We start from the raw sequence: 16418 nt of genomic DNA, 5'->3' as shown, positions 1-16418 counted from the left end.
CCATCGATCTGTCAAAAATAACCATGCTCTCGAGAAGGGTTATTTTTGACAACATGAAATTAACCGCTCGAGTGTCAGATTTTAACCAAAAGTTAAAATTAACCGCGAAATGGTTCACAGTCTAACAATTCCTGGCTGTTGCAACTACACTGAAAATCGTTTTACCTATTTTTAGGGATATCTAGGTTGATATCTACGCTCTTACCAGCCGCTACCTAATTTTGGGTCAAAACCTACCCAAAATCAACTAAAGTGCATCTCGCCAGTTTTGGGTACGAGTGATGACCTCAAAATTTAAGTAACTGTAAGTTTAGTACAAGCGTTATTCCGTAATAGTATGGTCACATTAGCGCTGATATCAAGTGATATACGGATGTACTTGATATCCGATGATATCATGTGCGATATCACTTGATATCCCATACAATTTGATGTCAATGCGTATTATCATTTTGGCATGATATCCGGGATATCATGTACGATATCATGTCGAGTTGTCAAAAATCGCAACTAGCAACACGGACAATGGCATTGAACGCACTCATTCATGAACGTCACTTCGAGAGTGACAATAAACAATCATTATAATTTCGAATTTTTCAACGAATACTGGCGTTCGGAGACCATAAAAAGCAAGACTTCAATTATTGATTTAATTTTAATAGAGAAAGGTAATATTATTGATCTTATTTCTAATGAGAACATTCGATATGACAACTTGATTGTCAAACGATATCATTTCGATCATATGTGAACACTTCGACATGATATGCATATCATCTCGGTATATCAAGTGATATCAGCGCTAATGTGAACATGGTATAACTCAAAGTTTGATTAGGGGCTGTCCATAAAAGACGTCACGCTGCAAGGGGGAGGGGGGTGTTTCATAAAACGTGACCTTTTGTGACAGGGGGGAGGGGGGGGGGGGGAGGTTTTTGGAATATGACGTCCAATATTTTCAATGAGCGCATTTTTGAAATACCTTATAATATTACTGCTTTGCCTATTTCCTGAAAAAATCTCCACAATAAACGTTTACATTCTTTAGGAAAACGTGTATTTGTTGATGTAAAAGCTTCTTCTTGTAAATTCGGAAATGAATGATGCAGGACATCATTTCTGCTGTGATCAGCAAAAGTGCACGGAGGAGCGAGTAAATTATCGAAATTAATAAATTTTGCCCAACATGAGTAAAAAAGAAAAAGATGCCTTCAAACGGTTTAACTTAAGTTATGCACTGACAATTTTTTCAGTAATTTGATTTTCTAGCATTGATAATAGTATATCATAACAATTTCTCTTATCTGATTCTGATGCAGTTTATTAAATTGTACTCCATTTGAAAAAAGGGCGGGAGATCAACGATTTCAAACGTAGATCATGTAATGTCTTATCTTGATCATATGTGATTTTCCTCCACCAACATCAAAGCTTATCGAATAATCCAATGATTGAACTTACATAAATCAAGAATCATTTTAGCTCAACATCACTACCCATCGTGTGAAGGAAGATCAGTACCGATATTGATGTGATTTAAAATTCACTGATCAACTGATCATGAAAAGATTCTCCGGCAGTGATCTCGTTTTGATGAGGTTTTGGTCTTTATTTTGTCAGCCCTGTTTGCTACACTAAGGAAATATTATTCTTTACCTAAAACAATAATATATCTGTGTACCCCTAGGAGGAATAAAACAGATGATTTAAATGTTTCATCAATTCCAACCAAATACTTTTGTTAATTTATACACTTGATAATAATAAAATAATTCCGATGATTTTGTAGTTTCATGGATATTTTTTAATCTAATGACAGCATGTAATAAGTCGCTTTTTCCGTCATATTAGTATGGTTTGTCATACATATTGAGAATGTATTGAGATGAATTTTATTTATTTTGAATTCGTGACATGTGACATAAGGGGGGTGGGGGGTCTTTGCTTCTGTGACAATTTGTGACAAAGGGGGGATAGGGAGTCAAAAATCGTCAAAAAAAGCGTGACGTCTTTTATGGACAGCCCCTTAGATAACGACCTAATTTTGGGTAGCTTATAGAAGAGCTCGACAATGAGTGATTTCTCCTCAAAAAATAGGTAGAAATAATTTTCGGTGTACTCAAACTTTGACTTGATCGTAAAAAATGGGTAGCGTGCTTTGTTATGGCATAACACTTGTACTAAACTTACATTACTTACCTAAATTTTAAGGTCATCACTCGTTACCTGAAATTGGGGAGATGCACTTTAGTTGATTTTGGGTAGGTTTTGACCTAAAAATAGGTAGCGGCTGGTAAGAGTGTACAATGACCGGATGTCTGCTGCAATGTCAGCGTTGCGATAATTAGTAGCAGGGTAGCTAACGTCTCCACGTGCCAGATACACTGGCGCCTTACTGCTGGCGCGTACTTTACTGACGTCTGTGCGTTCGTCCATAACTTCCTCCTTCTTAGACTGAACCGTCTCGGTTCAACCCTGATTGTGATGCTGTCGGATACTTTATCCAGCTTATGACTGTTACGTAAGTGTAACAGATCTAAATTGGTGATGGCTCAGATATTAATTGTGATTAATTTACGTTCACTAGATGGAGTGGAAGAATAGCAGGTTTAGTTTTTCTTTTGACAATTTTTCTGTTGTCTGCGTCCCGTTTAGTTTTTTGGAACAATTTTCGAATGATACAAGAAACGTTCCTGTTAGATTTCTTGAGCCAAAACCACAACTGTTCTCCAGGGCTTGTATTGTGAATCCTCATACGAACGAAGCAACAAAAAAAAAACTTCTGCTGTGAACACTTTGCCTGACATAGCTGAATGAGAGACCTATATTAGAGAGAAACTGGATGCGTGAGAGTATATGCTACGGAGCAGACCAATTCCCTTGCCTAGTAAATTGCCTATGCTGAGAGCTGGTCTTACAAGCCAGTTGTATGTTCGAGCCACGACCTGGAAGGATTCTTAGTGTCAGTAGGATCCATAGTACTAGCCATGCAATGATTCTGTACACTAAGAATCGGCTGCGAAGTCTGTTGAAACAGAAAGGCCAAATTCCACAAAAGGAATGTAATGCCAAGACTTTGCTTTGAGAGCTTAGTTAACACATGAACTAAGCAATCTATGGCAATGTAATGAAATGAAGGTTAGTATTGTACGAGAAAGAAGGCCTTGCTTCACGGCGTGCTACAAGACGTGAAGTAAAGTCATATAGGCAATGTTTACGGTGTTTTAACAGTGTAGGTTTACAGAAATCATTTTTGAACATAATGTTCGCATTCCAAGGCCAAATTTGGTCACATTTCAAACATACTTTAAACATTTTATAGCAGTAATTTTACATTTGAGCCCATTTTCAAACCAAACAATTTGGGAACTTACACTGTGCATATATCCTAGATACACTAAAATTAATGTTCTTTAAATTAATATTCATAGGAACTAAAAGTAATGAATCTAGTTTCTTCATAGGCATCTTCAATAGGAGAACCATTCATCAAACGCTAACCTCATGAAGCATAGGTGTCAGCTAGCGGGCACATTCATGAACTAATGAACGAACGAAGCAGCTCTCCTTGCTTGGGTTGCGCTGTGTATTTTACCTGACATACGAATGTGTGTGAATAGCACAGAGGGTGAAACACTTTTTTAAAATTTGTTGCTTCAATTTGCAAGCCCTGCTGTTCTGCATAAGGTACTTCAATGTTTTGAAGGAGTCGTTGATGGTTTTGTAAAGATACAAGCAATGTTGCTCGAGTATCAAAAATGCAACGAACGCCAATGATCATCGTTCGCTTCCCTTCTTCTTTGTTCGATAATCGCTCTGATATTCGGACTTGTCCGTATATTCGGGTGCGAACGAAGCCAACGCTACTTTTGTCGTGAATACGACTTACTTTACTATGGGGTGCCTTTTCAAAATTAGCTATATGGAAGAATGGGCAGAACTTAATCGTGAATACCTCGACTTGTATTAAAGGCAGCAACATAATTCTTTCACCATTTCATCAAAAATATGATCAGGAATTTAGGATAATATTTTGAACAGTGTGAGATAACCACAAACAACTCAAATATTAAGTTTTCTAAAATTTTGAAAACAACGCGGAAAACTCTTTACTTTTGCTTGGCTTTTTCGCGCAAGGACGACGATTTTGAGGTAGTCAGGCACATATCTTCAACTGACTGCTTATAAAAGGGGAACCGTGGTCGAAATTCGATCATTTCTTCTTGTGCGTTGGAACAAGCAGACGTCGTGGGACCAGCAGCTTCGGAGAGTGCACCTTCTGCGTGGTTAAAAAACTCAAACGCTCAGGTCGTGCTCTCATTTGGACTTCAATCGTCAGGTGGAGCAGTCGTCAATGAAAGCAGAACTTCTGTTCTTGATTCTAAATTTAGTTCTTGAACTCAGGTCCAGTTCCTTATTCTAGAATTCTATTCGGTTCTTTTTAGAACCATAATGATACTCTCAAAGAATTATGCGAAATTTTACTTTACTGTACTTTATACAACCCATTTTGATGGTCGAGGCGAAAAATCGTCTTCAAGTTTCAAAGCTTAGTTCCGGGTTTAGAATTCAGAGCCTGTGTGCTGAACTGGATTCTGAAAAAAGATTTCGGAACTAGTTTCAGTTTCGAAAATGTAGTTCTAGAACTAAAATCCAACTGAATTCTGTGTCTGTTCTAAGTTCTGAAATTAGTTCTTGAACTCAGGTCCAGTTCCTAATTCCAGAATTCTTCAAATCGGTTCTCTTTAGAACCATAATAATACTCCTAAAGAATTATGCGAAATTTTACTTTACTGTACTCTATACGGCCCATTTTTATTATAAAGAACTATCAAGTTATTTCATTACATTTAATTGCGTTTCAGAATGTTTAATGTAACTAATCAGTAATTTAGTCTAGGCACATCGTTTAAAATTCTAGTAGTGAAAAAGGGGAAAGTTGCACAATTCACACAATCGATCAACTACCAGTTCGAATTCGGAAGTATAAAGAAAGTGTGTCAGTTTTATTCGTATTCACGACATCCAGTTATGTCTCTGACATTACACACCCGTACTTTTTTTTTGCTCGCATGAAGATCTATTCCTTGCAGCTATTCGCATTGAGCTGTCGTGCTGTCTTTGAAACAAATAAAATAAAGACGTTTTCCACTGCATTAGTACCATAGTTATATGTGTGTTTGATGAATCATATCCCAATACATTGAGTTTGGGTATACCGGAACTTCGTTCCGGTTCTAGAAGTACCGAAAAAAGTGATTGTGTAGTCAAAACCGAAATTCACTCCAATTTTTCAGAAATGATAGGATCGGTTTTCCTAATCTACGATTCAAATAAAAAGTATTGTGCTCCCATAAGGTGGTGTAAAATTATCCAGTTTCGGCTTCCGATTCCAGAAATACAGGTGTGTATGAATTGTAATCCGTCATTTGGAGCGATGATGCAAAACGTGCTTAATCCATCTAGCAGTGAGATGATACCTTTATATTATTCCGCGTGTGTTTTTTGCATGTGTTTTCTTCGGTGTTTTTTTATTGTTTTCATGAAATTATTTTAATGACGTTTTAAATGACAGTTTGAAATTTGAATTGATCTGTAATTTCGGAACTGTAAGTCAGATCGAAAAGAGAAATTATATGAAACCATAAAATTATTCCCCTGAATCTAAACCTGTGACAATTGATTAAGTATTCCATGAAATGTCGAAGTGAGTTTCACTTTAGAGTTTTTGGTTATTACTTGCGGTACTTCTGGAACCTGTATTCAGGGACCAGAATAACCCAAAATGGTAAGGCCTTGAATTAATATGACGAATAAATTGGAATAATTTTGAGCCCAACTTTGGAGATTTTTTAGTATCATCATCTTCTATAAAAAAAAAAAACTCATCACCATGTGTTTTCAGAATCGATTGTCGGAATCGGATAAAATTAATCAATTTTAATTGTGATTTTTTTTAATGAAATCCATTCATTTGGAACCAGAAATTGGGAATCGATGTAGCCAAAGTAAGTTAAATTCACCTAAAATTGTTACCCATTTAATTTAATTAAAATTTTTTGAAAATTAGTGTAGGCCTCATTGAAAAATCGTAGTGCGTTCCAAAAATATTTCAGGTACTTACCGGGATCGAGAAATGAATACCGGTAAAACTGAAAAAAGTTTATTTGGTCATCGACTATCAACATCTGCCATCCCGATTAATTTAAGTGGAATGGAGGAAATTTTCATTGAATCTTGAGACCTTCCATTTGAATCTTAGATGAATGAAATCTGTTCAGCCATCTACGAGAAAAATGAGTAACATTAGATTAATTTCGTCACACATATCATCCTGTAGTTCCGGAACCAGAAGTCGGATTCAAATGAAATTCAAGAACTTTGTATGAGAGCATAGGTCCTTTCATATGAATCAATGTTTGTAGAAATCGGTAGAGCCATATCCGAGAAAAGTAAGTGAAATGATTTGTCACACACACATTTCCTGATGTCGACGAACTGATTCGAATGGTATTATTATGGAAGCAATGATTGCTGTAAGCAGTTGAAATCAATATAAATATGAAATTGTTTTGAATTCCAAAATACTGTCATCTTTCTAATTCATATGTCGTATTCGAACGATTATGTTGCCAAAAACGAACCGTGCTGAAATCTCGAAACGACATGAAAAAGGGTGCTGTACCCAGTTTTTTAGGTGCTTAGAAACAAATGCATACAACAGTATTAAAAATTGTGTTTCACTTTGCTCCCAAGCATCGCTTTATCATGCAGCGCTCAGAACTACTTCTAGAACAGGGGGAATAGGCACTTACACAAAACTATCGATATCTTCGTTAAAATGGACGGATTTTAACAATCTATGGCTTGTTCAAATCTAGGTCTCAAAACATACTTTGTTTGCATGGACAATTGGGACAGTTATTATCAAAAAATAGAAATTTCTATATAAAGCTTCGTAAAACTTAAGAAGTAAACATTCAATCTCAAGAACATTATACAGCGTTCAGTCTGGTAAGGAGACCATTCATTTGCGACTGGTTTGTTAAAAATCAGGCCAGTCATGTTTATGTTTGTTTGTCTTATGTTATCAAACGAACTGATTTTAGTTATACCGGTTCTCAGTTGCCGGTTCTGGGAATACCGGAAATAGTGGTCAAAAATTCAAACACGAAACTCTTCTTATTTTCTAAGATGCAACTGAGTAGATTTTCACAAACATAGACTCAAATGAAAGTTTTTACGGCTTCATAAACTATTGAATTTTGCTCAGATCCGATTTCCGGTTCCTTGAATAGCAGAATGAAGTGTGCTTTAAATTTTCTACAGATATTTAGTGCAAAAAATGCTAGTGTGGGCCCAACAAAACTTTTCTGTTTCTGTTCAAGATTCGAGGTTTTTTATGAATCTTAGTAATATTTATGGAAACATGAGTTATTATTACACAACTAGGTTTATAAAAACAGGTTTTGTTTTATTAAAAATACTATACATTACTTTTATTATAAAGACTTTACAACTAAGCTAACGTTACATACTAAAACGTACTTGATGTTATTGTTTGAATGTATGGATATTCTTTATTTACTCTTAAAATCAGAACAAGTGTTCAGCATGAAACACAAAATGAGGTGAACGTAAAACAAAATGATTCGTGTGGAAAACATGCTTATTGACTGTTTGTTTCTTCACGGTGTCTCAATATTTACATTCATGACTTAACGAGCATCTTCCTTCGTTTGGACTGAAAAGAAATGAGGCTGGACATTTGAAAACGTAGGTCAATAGTTTCCCATCAGTTGTTTTCATACAATATACGTAAGATTCGCAGGACGATGATAGCAGATTGGGAAAACGTCCACTTCTGGTGCAGTTGAAAGGTAATAAAGTCGTGTCTACTTCAGTTGTAACATCAGTTGGAACATGAGGACATTCGTAGTTGGTGGAGCAACTTTGTTTCACCGGGTCGAAGAATGACTTCGCAGGACATTTAAACGTGTATTTTAAAAAGTTTCCATTGGCGGTTTGAATACAATAATTGTAAGATTGACAGTCGGGTTGCTCTAGATTCGGATATCGTCCGGCGGATTTACACATATTTTGTTCAGGATATGAGGGGGACGAAATAGACGTTGAAGAGTATGCGATTGAGGTCGTTTGAAACAAAGTTGATGTAGTTGCCCATGTTGTCGTTATTGATTCTGATGGAGAGGTTGTCAAAAAGATCGTAGTTGATGATATCGGTATAGTGGTTGTTGGCATCGTAATTTCTGGAACTTTTGTTGATGGAGGGGTTTGATTTGGACAGATATAGGATGATGCAGAAACGCATGTCCTAGTATCCCAAGAAAAAATTTTAAGTTCTGGGCAGCCAATTATCACTGCGAATAAGAATCCATCCAATCCGGTTAAACATAAGTAATAAGTTGTACAGTCATGTGAATTTTTGTTCGGGTAAGACCCAGAACCTGTACATTTATAGTCAACAGTTTGCGTTGTGGAAACGATTGATGTTGAAGGTAGTGTAGTTGTTTCTTTTAGTTCGGTATTAGGACATGTAAATAAATTCCTCGATACACATTTGTTTTCATCCCAGGAGAATATCGTAGATTGTGGGCAATCAGTCAATACAGCAATAAGATCTCCAAATACATCCAAAGTACACACATAATAAGAATTACATTCAGGAGACTCTTCGTGAGGATATTGACCAATTCCTGGACATTGATATCCAACCTCGGGAGTTAAAGCTATAGTGGTCGAAGTTGCCTCCACAGGCTTAGTCTGGGCTGGACATTGATATTGCGATGATTTGACACATTTTTTATCATCCGGTGAGAATACCGTGGTCGATGGACATTGAGTTAGGGTAGCCTTAATCGTCGCATCAGCAGATACCGTACATAGATAGTAATCTCTGCAATCACTAGATTCCGTATTTTCATATCGACCAGCGGATGGACATATAAACTCGTTTAAAAAATTCGTTTTCTGCGACATGATTGAGTTGGTAATCAGAACCATTGTTGGCACGAAATTTGGACACTCGTAGGAAAAATCACTTACACATTTCTTCTCATCCCATGAGAATAATGTATCATTAAGACACGTTACTAATTTGCCCACCAACTCGTTGTTTCCATCCAATGAACATGTATAGTACGTTTTACAATCATATGATTTTGTATCGGGAAAATGTCCAGGCGCTGGGCATTGGAAATGATTTAAAGCATTTTTATCCTGAAATATGGTGTCACTTGCTGATTCGTCGCAATTAAAGCTACCATCCAATAAACATCTCTGTCCAGCGTTGTAAAACGATTCTCCAACAGGACATTCGTATTTGACTGCATAAAAACTACCGGTGGGCACCTCGATACAATAATAAAATCCCTTGCAGTTGCCCATACGAACTGCGCTAAACCTTCCGCTAGTGCAACTAGTATCGATTTTATCACAATAAACTATCGTTGAAATTAAAACACAATACCCAAATATTACTAATATGTACGACATTTTTTTTAAAGTATTGTAAGAAACAACTGTAAAATTAGAGTAGGAATTGCGACCCCGTTCAATTTTAAAATCTAACTGAAGTCATTCTTACAAGATGTGTGTCTTATGAACTTGACAGCCGTGCTCAATTTGATAAGCTTATTATAGCAATAAAATGTATAACAGCCCATTTTTTGTCATGTAGTGTACCTACATATTGTTGACATAGAAGCACAAAACAGTGCCATGGATAATAAATGTATTGAACGTTTGAAACTTTATTAATTGACATTGAGAATCCTAAATATGAAAACTTTTTATCCAATGCTTTGAAGAATTTGCAAGACTGTTCCACTTATATGACGAAAGATACCGTTTTTCAGTCGAATTAATCATCATGCAGATTGAAGGCGGCGATATCATTCGTCGTTGTGGAAGATTTCGTAAATTTTATTGCTCGTCGTTGCGGCATGCAATAAAGGAGTACATATGGAACATGCTAATCAAACACAGGAAAATAATAGTAATTTACGATGGAATGTTGTTTTCCGGACAAGTTTCCTGTTGTTCGATGTTATCATAATCTAACTTCATAATCATAATCCAACGAGTCATATTCTATAGCTGCTTACTGCTGACCAGCTGTTATTACAAATGCTATCCGACGAGTCATGCAATTGAACTACTAAACAACTGATTGATCTACTACATTTACTACGAGGATTGCGTTTATCAGTAGACAACGGAAGTCAGACTGTGAAATTATCAATGAAATAAAAATAGCTAAAAATAAAATTTTTCGAAAAATTACTACAGACACTCGCAACCTTTTTTAGTCACGGAAAATCGTTCTGCTAATTTAAGTAGTCTGGATGTGATGAAACAGAACTTCGACGGGAACGTCTTCTGAAGCAGACGAACATCAGGTTGACAATGTTCAACGATTGTTTATTAGGGATTATCCATAAATCCCGTAGACTCGTGAGAGAAGTTATTCGTCATTCTTCACGGACTGAGTCAACAAGAAATGTGTACTTCCGTAGTAGTATTGAGCAAGTTTATCAAAAAACTATCTAAAATATAACTGATATATGGAATTTCCTGGAAACTGTCGATTTACCACAGACTAACAGACATGAAACTATGAGTAAATTCTTATAAAAAAAAATTTCCGTAATGCACTATTTCCACCTATATTGAACAGCGCGAACTATTTACTATCGCCCCTTGTGTTATGTAAATGTTTTTTTACTAGTTGGTTCACCCTTGTTTGTCAAGACCAATCAGCTGCTTGCAGGGTTGCCTGATTTCATCAGGCTTTGTATAATATTTGAAAATGAATCCCCGCAATAAATTTTGGGATTACGTTGATAATATATTTAATATTATTTTGTAGCGATGTTGGAAGGTGACCATTTATTTTTCTCAACGTTGTTCATCTGGACTATTTTTTAAATAAAATATAAAATAATTCAATATAATACAATGTGATGTAATATAATATAGTACAACTTTGAATGTTTGAAAAATTATAACATAACTGATTTATACAACAGACTACAATATAATACAATATACAAAGTAATTTGCTACGATACAATATATAACATCAGCGTATCAGCGGGGACGGGTATAGCGTGATGGGTAAGTCGATGCCCTTTCACGCAGCCCACCTGGGTTCGATTCCCAACCCCGCACATAGGGTCAGAAAATTTTTCTGGCCCGAAGAGGCGAATGACCTTAAGGTTAAAACCTCTATAATCGAAACAAAAATAATACAACAGTCAATATCGCGGTGTCAGTTCTGCTCTCTTTTCGTCGCAGCCCTAGAATATTATGCATTCTAGGGCTGCGACGAAAAGAGAGCATATATATATATATATATATATATATATATATATATATATATATATATATATATATATATATATATATATATATATATATATATATATATATATATATATATATATATATATATATATATATATATAATAAGAATAATTATAATAAAAAACATTAAATATAATAATGATAATATTATTACCTATATATAACATAATAAAATGTAACATAACTTAATATAATAGAGCATAACATAGATTTTTTTTTGTTTCGATTGTAGAGGTTTTAACCTTGAGGTCATTCACCTCTTCGGGCCAGAAAAACTCCTGACCCTATGTGCGGGGTTGGCAACATAATATAATACAATGCAATTAATTATTGCTTTATTTGAAATTCTGGATGTTATAGGAAATTGTTTGAATTGAGGGCTGCATGAGTAATCAGTTCCATAAAAATATGATTTTGTTCAGCTGGAACTAGATCAATTGTTGCTAAGAAATAAGAGAAATATGAGCTATTTGGAAATAAAACTGTCTCTCTAGGGAGTCTTTGTATTTTGAGAAGTACAACCAGGTTGAATTTGTTTTAGAATAGACTCCTAGTTTGAATAAGTCTTGAGAAAGACTGATTTTCAGATAGTCCTGGAAAATACTGATTTTGTGGTAGTCTTGCAAAAAACTGATTCGTTCGAAAAGTAATTATTTGGATAGTTAGCTTCAAAAAGGACTGATTTAGATTTATTCTTGAAAAGACTTTAGCTGGGAATAATAGATAGAAGATGAAATAACCTGGTAACATAAGTGGCTGTACAGTTAATAGTCCTAGAAAATACTGTTAGTGTTTCAAGTAGCCTTGGAAATAATTGTTGAAATCAAAACAACTCTAATTAACAAAAAAAAATCTAGGAAACAGGAGCATTGCGAACGACTTTTGAATGCCGACTGAATTTATTGATGTTAATCTAGCTTATGACAAAATCCAGTTCTTGAATATTCGATTACCCAATGACATGTATTGAAATCTATAGAACTTGTTTCGGAAGAAATTGTTTTTGTAGAATACGGTATTGGTTTCCATTTTAAAACAGCTACCAAGCTTGCACGTTGGTGAAAAAAATGGTAGTATTTTTTGCCATTTCTTTTCAGGTACTGTTTCTGAATAACCCAACAAAACGTGACTGTTTCTTTGACCACTTTGACCACGACTCGATCTTGCATTCGATTTTGATGGTTGTTCTGGCGTTTAGTTATAGCGTTTCGGATTCTCAAAATATTCTGCGTCGGTAGTGACAGTGCGATGAAATAAACTCATTCTTTAGTATCACAAAGGAACACTTCATGAACATTCGGCTTTATTGTCCAAAAATATGCTCCTGGAATCCCAGGTTATTATCGCTAAAATATAACCAACTTCCACGTAAACTCAAATAAAATGTACTGTACTGATGTATTTGATATTTTCTAAAATTATTTATCCGTCTTTTAAACTTGTTTCCTATTACATCGTAGCGCTAGTAATATTAAATTATAGTATAAGAACTATTATTTAATTATCATTGATATTTATCAATTCACAAGCCTCAAGATTGAGTTATATCAGACCCTGTCAGCTTGGAGCGATCTCAATCTTCAGTTCAGCAACGTCATCGCACGGCGTCTCATTCAACATGTCATGTCAATTGTATGGGTGCGCAGTGCTGCTATTTTGGCGCGTACGAATTTGACATTTCTCTCCCCTACTTCTATGTACGTGATTCGATGAAGACTCGCTTTAGGGCGCCATGGTCCCAAGAAAGGATGCTGCCAAAGATTTGTTCGGGAAATGCGAGAGCCGGATATCTTGTTAATATGATGTCTTTGGTTATATCTACAATTTGTAGCAGAAAGATAGTGAGGAAAATATTTTCGGCTTAGGTTGATTTTGAGTAAATGGAGTCATCTGCATCCAAAACTATCAGAAGCTTCACGTCTGCTTAGCGGCAGTCATAACAGTACAACATAAACTGTTATGCACTGACTATTCGTAAAAACGTAGAGAAAATTAAAACCGGTTATGTGACCTAAGCACAAAATAAGGCTAACCCCTGAATAGCCAAACATGAATCGAGCAGTAGAAGTCGAAATTTCACATTGCACTTTGGTGCACAACAAAAAGTGTTCTACAAATTGCAAAAGAAAAACTTTTTCTGTTTAGCGGTTTATGCTGAACTGCTAGGTGGCATAACAGTGCAACATATACCGTTATGTACTGACGAGTCAAAGATGAGACGTAAAGTAAATCAAAATGTGCAAAACTATGCCGAATTGTAAATGAATTGTCACCAATAGGAATTGTTTTTTTTTCAAATTTGATTTGAAATTCGTTCAGAATTTGATTCAGAACCCATTCAGAAATTTATGTACCATTCCAAACCAATACGTGAGAATTATTCTTCTATGTCCTTCTGTCCTATCACTTCACGATGAAAATCAAGTGAAGTAAAAGTATCGCTTATACTGAAATCGCCCCTGAGAAAAAAATGACTACTTGTATGGGAAAAAAATTGAAAGAGGAAGTGAGAGCGGTAACGATGGCAGTATTCATCTTTGAAACTACAGTAGGTTCAGTAATATTTGTTAAACTTTGAGAAAGATCCACCGTTTGCTATAAAAAATCAATAAGTGAAAGTTTTGTTTTAAATTTGAACTACACACTTAGAAAATTTCGCAGTATTCGGTAATTTTTTACCGAATTTTCAACAGCTGAACGTTCGGTAATCAGTTCGGTAATTGAATTGATTACCGATCGTTCGGTAATTGCTGAACTGTCAAACAACTACCGTAAACTGTAAACCAAATGGATCTAGCAGATTGTTCGGTAATTTTTGTTTGTTTGTTTTCCTTCGGTCAAAATTCTGGATTTTCGGATTTCAAAAAAAAAAAACATATTCACAAAAACGAATGGAGAAAATGGTTATATTACACGAGAAATTTAAAAAGTGTTAGATGTTCCGACTGACCGGAATTATGAGCGCCTTCCAAAACACTGCACAATCCGTCCAGTTCAACAAAAATTACCCTTGAACAATTTGTGTTGGCAGCAAGTGGACTAGTGATACAAAATTATTTTCTGCCTATAAGTAAACAAAAAGCTGTTAGTGGATCTAATGTCTTAAAAACTTTTATCACCTGTACCTCAATCCATTCAATGAACCCTTCAACATTTATTTCGTTTGGTTAATAAAAAGACACTCACTGAATATTTTAATAACTGTTTGACAGTTAGTTTCATGACAATCAGTTTTCACAGAAGTTCGGTTATTGGAAGATAACTTTACCAAACGGACAGTATGATTTCTACCGTTTTCGGCGACTATTCAGGTTTGCCGTATAAATTGTATATCTAATACAGAATTCTCTAATGAAAATTTACGTTAAACTGATCGTTCGGTGAAAATATGCGTAATTGTTGTAAAATAAAACCCATGTACCGAAATATCGGTTATTTCTATAGATTACCGAAAGATCTCGTCAAAAATATTACCGAACAAAGGAATTAAATCTTAGTGTGTAGAGCTACACACTACAAGGAATAACAATTTTATTTTTCGTGAATTTTTAACAGCAGTCGAAGAGCAAGGGTCCATAAAATATTGTGATATTGATAGTAAAAAGATGAAAATGTATATTATTCATATTTACTCAATTCGATTTGATTACACACGTACGGTTGCATATATCTGTAAATTGTATTTTTCCTCGTAAATTCGTCGTAAAATATGTCGAATAGCATTCCACTCGTAAAATGTGCCATTCGATTTGACTCGCTGCACAATACACTCTTTCGTCCTCCTACAGTATGTTTCTAGGTTTATCGAAACACATATTGTTATAACACAAGGTTTGTCGATAAACGCAAATCACTATAAATAAATATTATACATGCACCGCTAACAAAGTTTTTAAGTGGTTCTGAAATAAAAACTAGATAAATACTTTACAATGTTACTCCGTTGTTTTCTAGATTTTCATTGATTGTTATGTTACTAGATTTTAGAGTCTAGTCTAGAGTTTTATTCATTCTGTTATTTGGATTACTGTTTCCCATAATTTGGCAGTTTCAGCTTCGAGTTGGCAAGACTGATGCTTTGTTTTGAAAACATCTAAGGCAACTTAGGATATAGTATCAATGTTGAAATAGATATCCTCTTCGTTAAATTTGTGCGAATCAAATATGATCATATGTCTGCTTGGGTGTTTTGCAAACTAATTGTGATACCAAATACTTAGATTGTTGTTGGTTTTAGGAGTTCATGATTATCAATGAGTCAGATACTGTAAAAACAAAAGCATTATCGTATGAATGTGATATTTTTATATTTTTCTTATTTAGATTACGATAGTTGATGTCATTTTTTAATGAACTCTAAGTACTTAAACTAATTTAGCTTTTGATGCATGAATATTGCAATAAATAATATACGCAAGCATCGTATTGAGATATTGTGAAAAGCAGATTCATGCATAATCAAAAATCCCAATACGAACATAAGCGCAGTAAGTGAAAGAGTGTTTCTCTTTGTTGGCTGCTAGTAAAAATATTCTATTCTTTTTTTATTTAATAGGATGAATAGTATAATTCAATTTACAAATAAAATTTAAGATCCAGTTTAAAAGAATAGGAGAGGTTGATTGCGTTTTGCAGTTATTTCGGTAATAGTTGTATTGTTTTTCTTGTCTAACTCTTGGTACGAAATTTTAAAGTAAGAAGAAGAGTAACCTAACATGCTAAAATTTCGAGTGCGAGTATACCCGAACCGATAAGATATTACTAGATTATGCTGATTTAGTATTCCCACTGAGTGGCAGTTTCATAGCCAGTATCAACCAGTTTAAATGTTCCATTCTTCGTTGCTCCAAGGTACCGACCATCATTTGAGCGTAAGCAAATGCGAGTTGGCTCACGCAATTCAATGTAGAAGCCATCAACTGGTGTATCCGAATCAGCGGCTATACCTTCGCCGTCGATTCGCCAGTATTTTCCATTTTGCCCTGAATAAGAATACTCTCTAATTATGTTTTTTTTCTCGTTTAGTA

At 35.0% G+C, this 16418-nt stretch overlaps 2 protein-coding genes across 7 annotated transcripts in view; both read right to left on the bottom strand.

The window, feature by feature from the left end:
• Positions 1-7510: 7510 nt before the first annotated feature.
• On the bottom strand, positions 7511-9573 carry LOC131425137 (uncharacterized). The gene has a single exon (XM_058586752.1). The coding sequence runs from the start codon at positions 9517-9519 to the stop codon at positions 7702-7704; it is 1818 nt and encodes a 605-aa protein (XP_058442735.1). The 5' UTR covers positions 9520-9573; the 3' UTR covers positions 7511-7701.
• A 5432-nt stretch (positions 9574-15005) lies between these two features.
• The window catches only part of LOC131425135 (protein singed), a 61734-nt gene continuing 60321 nt past the window's right edge, over positions 15006-16418 (bottom strand). For all 6 annotated transcript variants that reach the window (XM_058586746.1, XM_058586749.1, XM_058586750.1 and 3 more), the window contains one exon: positions 15006-16373. In XM_058586746.1, coding sequence (XP_058442729.1) covers positions 16168-16373 — 206 coding nt within the window. In that variant the 3' untranslated portion in view covers positions 15006-16167. The remainder of the gene's footprint in view (positions 16374-16418) is intronic.

The sequence above is a fragment of the Malaya genurostris genome, chromosome 1 (assembly GCF_030247185.1).
Source record: "Malaya genurostris strain Urasoe2022 chromosome 1, Malgen_1.1, whole genome shotgun sequence".
Lineage (NCBI taxonomy): Eukaryota > Metazoa > Arthropoda > Insecta > Diptera > Culicidae > Malaya > Malaya genurostris.
This window is presented reverse-complemented; position numbering and strand designations above follow the sequence as displayed.